Genomic DNA, 8910 nt, shown 5'->3' on the forward strand with positions numbered 1-8910 from the left:
TTCTTCATAGGGAAAGTGTTCCAACCCTTTTATCATTCTATTTGCCCTTTTTGTACTTTTCCCATTGCTATAATATCCTTTCTGAGGTGTGGTGACCAGAATCGCGCACAGTATTCCAAATGAGGTCATACCATTGATTTGTACAGGGGCATTATGATACTGGCTGATTTGTTTTCAATTCCCTTCCTAATAATCCCCAGTGAAGCATAGGCCTTTTTTATTGCAGTCACACACTGTCTCGACATTTTCAGTGAGTTACCTACTATGACTCCCAAGATATCTCTCTTGGTCAGTCTCTGCCAGTTCAGACCCCATCAATGTGTATTTATAGTTAGGATTCTTGGTCTAACTATATCACTTTGTGCATCACTTTGCACTTGGCCACATTGAACCCCATTTGCCACGTTGATGCCCACTCGCCCATCCTTGACAGATCCCTTTGGAGTGCCTCACAACCCTCCCTGGTTTTCATCACCCTGAACAATTTAGTGTCATCCGCAAATTTAGCCACTTCACTGCTTACTCCCAACTCCAGATCATTAATGAACACGTTAAAAAGCATCGGACCCAGTACTGAGCCCTGCGGTACCCCACTGCTTACCACCCTCCACTGTGAAAATTGCATAAACAGCCTTCTGTATGCATCACTTATCTGCGGGCTCATGAGCCCTAAAGGACTGCTGCAATGCAAATGACAGTGCCCATGTAGGGCCACCTCTCACATGAGATCAGTTGTGCACAGCTACACTGGAGCAGGATTGTTTTTGACTAGTTATACTATGCATCCTCCTGCCAACCTAGCAGTTCGAAAGCAAGAAATTGCAAGTAGATAAATAGGTACCACTTCAGTGGGAATTAACAGCGTTCCATGCGCCTTGGTGTTTAGTCATGCCGGCCACATGACCACGGAAATGTCTTCGGACAGCGCTGGCTCTTCGGCTTGGAAACGGAGATGAGCACCGCAACCCTAGAGTCGGATTCGACTGGCTTTCGAGCAAGGGAACCTTTACTATGCATCCAGAAGACAAAAAACAATCTCAGTGTTGCTTAAGACACACGCACTTTACCATTTGCTAAGAAATAACTTGAATGCTTCATAGCTTTTCATATCAATTTCATTTTTTGCTATGGGATTAGTTATTGCAGGCCAGAGAGAAGGTTTCTAGTGGCAAATGATTTTACTTCAATAACAACCTTAGAGAAACAGCTGAAAAGTTTTATTCGCTCGTTCTGTTAAGCTTTGCAGAAATGTTTGCTTTCACATGAAAATTGTTTACACAAGTCTTTTCCAGAGCATCGGTAAACTGAAAAAATACTTCAAATTATCAACTGTATCTTTAGCACCAAAGTTGCTTTTCTTAGGCAACAAGAAAGGGCTAACAAAAGGTAAAACCTTCCCTTTCATCATGCCTGCCTGTGAGATTCTTTTGTCCGTGAGACGCCTCACTTGAACTGCATCACACGTGCCAGTATAATAATGGTGAAAGCACCCAAACCACACCCAGTCTCAGCTCTATAAATAAGGTAGGCACATGACAGCATCCATGTCACAAAGTCTTAAGAAGAACAATCCCTCAAGCCGCATAAGAGGTCTAGGAAGGACAAGGCAAGTCAATGGCTCCATTCCAGAGGAAGCTGGCTGTGTTCCAATGCCACTGACAGCTATAAGGCTGAAGTGTAATTAACTCTATACTGGGGCCAACATCTATGGCTGTATGATACATCAAAGTCTGTAACCAGAGCTGCTGTCAAAACAAAGTGTCGTTTAACTAAATAGTTTATGAAAGGCAGCAAAGTTAAGTCCTTGCCTAGACTAGCCAGCACATACCCGGGGGGGGGAGGAATATAGTTGTCTCTCCAGAACTGGGGGCCTTTCAGCCATTAGTGGATCAGATAAGTGCTAGAGATAAAGTGGAAAGGGCCAACATTAAGAGCTGTGTTACTCAGTTGTATTGAAATTACATCCAATCTGTAGCAAACACATGCTGGATCTACATCTTATGTCGAATGGGTACAACTAAAGGCTACAAGTGTGCTGTGTCACGTTTCGGAATGTTCCCACCCATAAAAGCTCAACACAATAAACAAGCGCTCCAGGGAAAGGACTGCATTAAACTTCCTTCTCCAGTGCGCTGCTTAGTACAACGGTGGCGGGGTTATCGATGGGGAAGCATCAGAAAAGCAACTTTCTCCCTTGTAGTTTGAAGTCGCAGCGACTCTGAATTCTACCCACCTGATTTATGTTTTCATTCTCTATAACGTTTAGATCCATCCCAAATTCTAAACAGTTTTGAGAAAGCCGGACTGTTTAAGGCTGTACTCCTAAACATGTCTACTAGGAAAACAGTCACATTTAAATCTATGGGACTTCAGTGAACACACACATGCGGCACTTGTGGCACATGGAGGGTTTTTGTTTCCCAAGCAGGCAGGCTGCTATTTTTAGATGACGAGCTCAGTAACAGGCCGCAAAGCTCACAATCTCCAGCTGAGCAGAACAGAAACATCTCTACCAGCAGGCAGCAGCAGCACAACCCAGAGAATCCCTTGTGTCACACAAAGGGCACGCATCGGACAGAGATGTTTTCAAGTCTCGCAGTGATACCACACAAGCAAGACTGGCCTGGGAGCTGCCTCTGAATTACCAAAGCAACCGGGAAGGGCTTCTCTTGGGAAGGGGAACCCTAAGCCAAAAATAAAATCAAGATCTCTGGATTGTGATGTCAGCTGTCTAGTCACTGATAAAAGGCAACCGATAGGCGAGTGTTTCAGTTTGGCGCAGCCCCTCCAGGCCAACCACTTGAAACAAAATGGAGCTTCTGATCTGTGCCGAGTATGAAGCTGCCCAGTGCTAGAAATGGTTGAGATGGGCATCTTTTGCCCAAAGTCAGGCCTGCGCACAATTTATACACTGCCAAACCCCAGCAGGCGCTTAGTAAGCTTTCCATTTCTGCTACTTGCCTGAGGCTGAAGAAACAACAGGGCTATCAAACATCTGGCAGGCCTCGATACAACCTTGTGGTAGGTGCATGGTGCTGGATCCTATCAGCTCAGACAGAACAAGTTCATTGGAGCCTCTTTGCCATTTACCCCTCACAATATCTGTGCTCCCCCCAAAAGCTGCCCCTGAATACTGGGAGACCCTTGAGGACACTATGGATGATCAAAGCAAGAAAGGGAAAAGAAACAGAATAAGCCAACCCTCTCCGCTTTTGGGTGGGGGGTGATTTCTACCAAGTCTCCCTTCAGCGACTTGAACTGTGTTCCATGTGACCCCGGGGCTCTCTCTCATTGCAGGAGTAACAAGGCCACAACAAGAAGGGGTACACTCTCTGCTCATAGGTGACTGGATCCAACACATGATGTAGCAGTTCACTCTACAGAAACCAGGTGGCACTACTGCTACCTAATGGGTGTTTCCCAAACTGTGCTTGAATGAGCAGTTTTCATTTCTATTAAGTGAGGTGCTCTGTAAATGCAACCATGCATACATTCTTTGCGGCACTCCAATCACTGAAAAGGACAGGGTAGCACCAATGCACTCACATGACAGCTCCTGGGTCATGACAATGTTCACAAAGGATATGCTAATTATTGGCCAAAAGCTTCCCATAGCTCTGCAATCACCTAGCTGGTGGGGCCTGTCAACCCAAAAAAATAACTGTAATATATTGCCCCCTCAAGCAAATGAAACAACTCCTCATTGCCCAACCCGATAGCTGCCTTCTAAACTTCCAGCATGTTTTTTGCAGGTTCTGCTGCCCATCCCGGGAAATAGATATGCTTTGACAACGAACAATAAAAACAGATTCACTAATAAGGATATTCACCAAGAAATCCTAATTTCTTCTCAACTGCAATGTACAGGATTCTGTAAAAAGACACATGCAGCCTGACCCCATTCAGGTTTACTTGGCACCAAGCCCAACTGAACGCAATGGGCCTTGCTCCCAAGTAAAGAGCACAGAAGCTTGCAGTGTTGGCCAGCACAATACAAGCGGACGGGGTCTTTTCTCCCCCACAAATAACTTGTGTCACAGAGACGTTGCTTGGTAACAGTGTCAGAGTTCCGCCTCTCACATTTAATATACTAGTCAATGTACGTGAGCCACTTGATCCACCAGCTTCCTCTGGCTAAGGAAGTTAAGAGTGGGACCATTCAACTTTTGCATGATCCAACACTGAAAAAAAAATCCATCTTAAACTCAGGATTACCAAGCTTTCACAAGGGAAATCCTAGGTTCTGAGAAAAGGGAAGATAGTAACAATTACACAGGGCAGCGACGGGCCCTTCTGTTCGTATGAATACTCTGCCAAAGCATACAGACAAGATTCAAGAAGCATCTCGGGATATCCAGCCGCTCTCTGTTAAGAAATTCAAAATCCTTTTCTTTAGTACCTTATCTAAGTAACTAGGAAGACGGCTTTTTGATGGAATGCCTTGTCTTTTTTGTAGATGATCTTTAATTATAATAGTTTTAACTGTCACATAACGTGCTGGACTCAGATTTATAGAGCTACAAAGTACTTTTTCTCGGTCTGAGAGAAGCTCAAAGCCAGGAAGATTTTCAATGGCAGCAAATTCTCCATCTTTACCATCTTCCTTTCCCCTCTTAGCAGTAGTAATATTTTTGTTCTCTTTCCTCTTCTCTCGTTTGTGTCTAGCAGCTTCATACTCTGCTGACTCTTCCATTTTTGTGATTCCATTCCGACGATATCGCTGTAGTTCCCTAATCTTGGTTCGCAGAACCTTCTCCTTGTGCAGGTTTTCAAAGAAGTCGTCAAACTCCTTACAAGACATAAATTGGTAGAGAGACCTCAGTTTTAACCTCAACTCTTTTTCCTCTTTTGTGATCTTGCGTTTGGAAGGTTTTTCTTTGTCTTTTCTTTCCTTCCCTAAAAAAGCGGGAACCAGGTTGTAGTCACGCGCAATGTTCTTTCGGCGCTGCCTCTCCTTTAGCTTTCTCACATACATGTCCACGTGAGCCCTCTTTAATTCTATTTCCACATCGTCGTCGTCGTAGTTCACCGACAGACCACTGATCAGAGTCTCGGCATCTTGGTCGTACTCGATTTCATAGTCATCTCGAAGTGGCATATAGCCCAGCTGCTGCTGCTCAGCCACCGATATGTCCAGAGGCGGCAGAGGCATGGTCAGGCTGGGGGAAAGGGGGCCGCCGCTTGGGCAGGTGTGGTCAGTCACTCTGTTTGGGATGGTGTCAGGGATGCAGGCTTTCCCAAGGTTGCCGTGGATGTACATGCTTACGTAGTGTTCCATCACTTCCTGAGGAGTCCGTGACGCTCCAACATGAGCAGCCATATCTTCCTGGAATGAAAAAAGAGGCCATCGTATTAAATAACATTTAAGCATGAAGAACCTCTAGGAAACAGCTTACAATCACACATACTCAACAGGATATTGACTAACAAGTGGACACCGAGATTCTTTGTAAGATTAAAAAGCAGTGGAGTGGATCCAACTGTCCTTCAACTAGCCTCCCTGCAAATCAACTGGATTTCCCTTCAGTGGAAGAGCCGTGTGAGTTGGAAGAAAATTCCAGTGCACAGAGGTTGTGTTAGTCGATTCGTAAGATGCTGTGTTGATGCTTTAAAATCTACCCTTTTATTCCCTCCTGTAACCTACTGAAATTTTATTCTTTGGCTTGTCGTTGTTCAGTCGCACAGTCGAGTCCGACTCTTCGCAACCCCATGGACCAGATCACGCCAGGCCTTCCTGTCTTCCGCCGTCCTCTGAAGTTTGCTCAATTTCATGGTCGTTGCATCTATGACACTATCTCCAGGTTCCTATGCAGTATTGTTCTTTGCAGCGTTGGACTTTCCTTTCACCATCAGACACATCCACAGCTGAGCGTCCTTTTGGCTTTGGCCCAGCCGCTTCACTCTTACTGGGGTTCCTTGTACTTGCCCTCTGCTCTTCCCCAGCAGCATATTGGACACCTTCCGACCTGAGGGGCTCATCTTCCGAAGTCATATCTTTTAGCCTTTTGATACTGTCCATCGGGTTTTCTTGGCAAAAATACTGGAGTGGGTTGCCATTTCCTTCTTTGGCTTATTTAAATACAGTAACATTTTATTTTTTAAAAAATGTGAGTTGGAAGAAGGCATCTTGGGTCAGAGCAGGGATCCCCAACCTCTTTGAGCCTGGGGGCACCTTTGGGATTCTGACACAGTGTGGTGGGCATGGCCACAATATGGCTGCTGCAAAATGGCTGCCACGGCTTACTTCCAGTCACACAGTGAAGATCCTTGTGCTGTGGTGGCAGCTACTGCCAAAGCAAATCAAGAAGAAGAGATTGGATTTATACTCCGCCCTTCACTTGGAGTCTCAGAGCGGCTTACAAACTCCTTTCCCTTCCCCTCCCCACAACAGACACCCTGTGAGGTAGGCAGGGCTGAGAGAACTCTGACACAAACTGTTCTTTTTCAAGGACAGCTGTGCCAGAGCTTGTGACTGACCCAAGGTCACATCAGCAGGTGCAAGTGGAGGAGTGGGGAATCAAACCCGGTTCTCCCAGATTAGAATCCGCGCACTTAACCACTACACCAAACTGGCTCCATCAAGTCTCCAGTGGCCTTGCAAGCTCTCCCTGCTTCCTGAAAACAAAGGGCAGGCACCAAGAAAACTGTCAGCAGGTAGCATGGCACCCGTGGGCTGGGGACCCCTGGATTTGAAGAAGGGTTCAGATTCAAGCCAAACAGGGAAGACAGCGTATAAATACTGTAAGAATTAAACTTTGCTCAGTGGAGTGGTAGGATCCACCCCAGTATATCAAATTATTCTTATTTCTAGATAAAGCTGATTCCCATCTAACTGTCATGACAGTTGTAGCCATTTCTTTCCCCCATAAACTTTGTCACATACATGTGAAATGAAACCTCTCCAGCAAAACAGAATAATTGTGGAGTTACTATAAAAGGTGGAATATTTTATTACTTACCTTTTACTCAGAGAAGACTGCCCATATCAGTTTGACCACACCAGTGTTCTCTTAGAATTTTGCTAATTTACCATCCCAGGAGAGAACCAATTAACCTTAGAAAGGGTTAAGATCTTATTTTGACTTTTTAAAAAATCTAGAGACTTTCAAAATAAAGACATAATATTTTCCATCTAAAAAATAGAAAATAAATTCCTCAAGTGTTAGTTACATATACAAATTCTGACAAACTGGTGCCACAGAAGTTAACTAGAGAACACTGTGAATATGATTTGCACACAATAACAAATCCAGTGCTCATCATTACAGAAATGTGTGGGGGGATCATAAAGCTCACACACTCACTCTCCCCTCACCAGTTCAGAAATTAATAGGTTCTGTAATAAGCCATAGTTTGTAATCATCTTTGAATTACAAACTTTGGTTTGCTGTCTTCCCTCCATACCAGGAAAGAACCAGGAAGGAAGGAAACGAGCCACAATTTGTGGTTCTGACAAACTATGATTTGTCACAAAATTAAAAGTGAATGATACAAGGAAGAGGAGGAGGGTGAACTATAAGACTGAGGATTCTGTAGATTTATTCCACTATTGACAAACTACTATTTGTTTACATGTGACTCACTTTAGTCTGTGGAAGTCCTGCTCATCAGCCCCCTCCCCCCAATTTGGCATGTGCACGAGATAGAAACATACTTTATTTCTTTAAGACTTTTTGACCTGGCCAGGATCACTCCCTAACCTCACCTCACTTGCTTTAATTTAGTTTCATTGTACCTGTCTAGCACAATTGTATCCCACTGTGCCTCTAAGGAAAGTGGTGTACCTAACCCTCCCTCGCCCAGTTTATATTCACAACGACCCTGTGAGGTACATTTGGCTAGGAGTGTGTTTTACTGGTTCCAGACCACCCATTGAGCTTCATGGACTTGAACCTGGGTTCACTTCAATGTCAAACAGAATCATTTTCATAATATAGGGTGCCTTCACACACACTAAATGTTGTTGTTCAGTCGCACAGTTGAGTCTGACTCTTCGCGACCCCATGGACCAGATCACGCCAGGCCCTCCTGTCTTCCGCCGTCCTCTGAAGTTTGCTCAACTTCATGTTCGTTGCATCTATGACACTGTCTAACCATCTCATCCTTTGCCGTCCCCGTTTTCTTTGACCTTCAATCTTTCCCAGCATCAGGGTCTTCTCCAGTGAGTGCTCCCTTCTCATTGGGTGGCCAAAGTATTTGAGCTTCAGTTTCATTATCTGGCCTTCCAGGGAACAGTCGGGGTTGATTTCTTTTAGGATTGACTGATTTGATCTTCTTGCAGTCCAAGGGACGCTCAAGAGTCTTCTCCAGCACCATAGTTCAAAAGAATCTATTCTTCGGCACTCGGCCTTCCTTATAGTCCAACTCTCGCAGCCCTACATGACTACTGGGAATACCATTGCTTTGACCATGCGGACTTTTGCTGGCAGGGTGATGTCTCTACTTTTTATCATGCTGTTTAGGTTCGCCATCGCTTTCCTCCCAAGGAGCAGGCGCCTTTTAAATTCATGGCTGCTGTCACAGTATATATACATATGTGTGTGTGTGTGTGTAAAGATGCCCCGGCGCGGCCCCCTCCCCCCGTCCCGTCCCTCCCCGCCTCTCCCCGTTCCTCACCCAGTTGCCGAAGCCGAACTGCTCGATGGCATCCAGCAAGAGCTGCTCCTCCCGGCTGCTCCAGCCGCCCTCGGCCTCGGCGCCCCACAGGGTGAAGCGCCCGCCGTCCACCAGCTGGTAGCCATGCCAGCGCCGGTGCGGGCCGATCTCGGCCCCGGCCGAGAAGCACTCCGGGCAGAGCTCGATGTCGGCGCACTCGGTGCAGCGGAAGCGGAGCGAGCTCACCTCGGCCAGGCAGTACACGCAGTACTTTTTCCCCAGCTCCGCCATCTTGCCTTCCCCGCCCCCCCCCCC

At 45.9% G+C, this 8910-nt stretch overlaps 1 protein-coding gene across 1 annotated transcript; it reads right to left on the reverse strand.

Annotated features, from left to right (window-relative positions):
* Nucleotides 1-3987: 3987 nt before the first annotated feature.
* TADA2B (transcriptional adaptor 2B) lies at nucleotides 3988-8886 on the reverse strand. The gene is made up of 2 exons (XM_015418904.1): nucleotides 8617-8886; nucleotides 3988-5326 (listed from the first exon to the last, which is right to left on the reverse strand). Exons 1-2 carry the CDS (start codon nucleotides 8884-8886, stop codon nucleotides 4334-4336), a joined length of 1263 nt encoding a protein of 420 aa, XP_015274390.1. The 3' UTR covers nucleotides 3988-4333.
* Nucleotides 8887-8910: the final 24 nt, after the last annotated feature.

Source organism: Gekko japonicus, unplaced genomic scaffold (assembly GCF_001447785.1).
Source record: "Gekko japonicus isolate JY-2015 unplaced genomic scaffold, Gekko_japonicus_V1.1 scaffold2139, whole genome shotgun sequence".
NCBI classification, from domain to species: domain Eukaryota; kingdom Metazoa; phylum Chordata; class Lepidosauria; order Squamata; family Gekkonidae; genus Gekko; species Gekko japonicus.

Excerpts from the sequence above, each read along its gene's own strand:
- TADA2B (XM_015418904.1), bottom strand. The coding sequence starts at position 8,886 with ATGGCGGAGCTGGGGAAAAAGTACTGCGTGTACTGCCTGGCCGAGGTG. Across the intron at positions 5,327-8,616 it reads AGTTCGGCTTCGGCAACTGG|GAAGATATGGCTGCTCATGT; the intron begins GTGAGGAACGGG and ends TTTTCATTCCAG.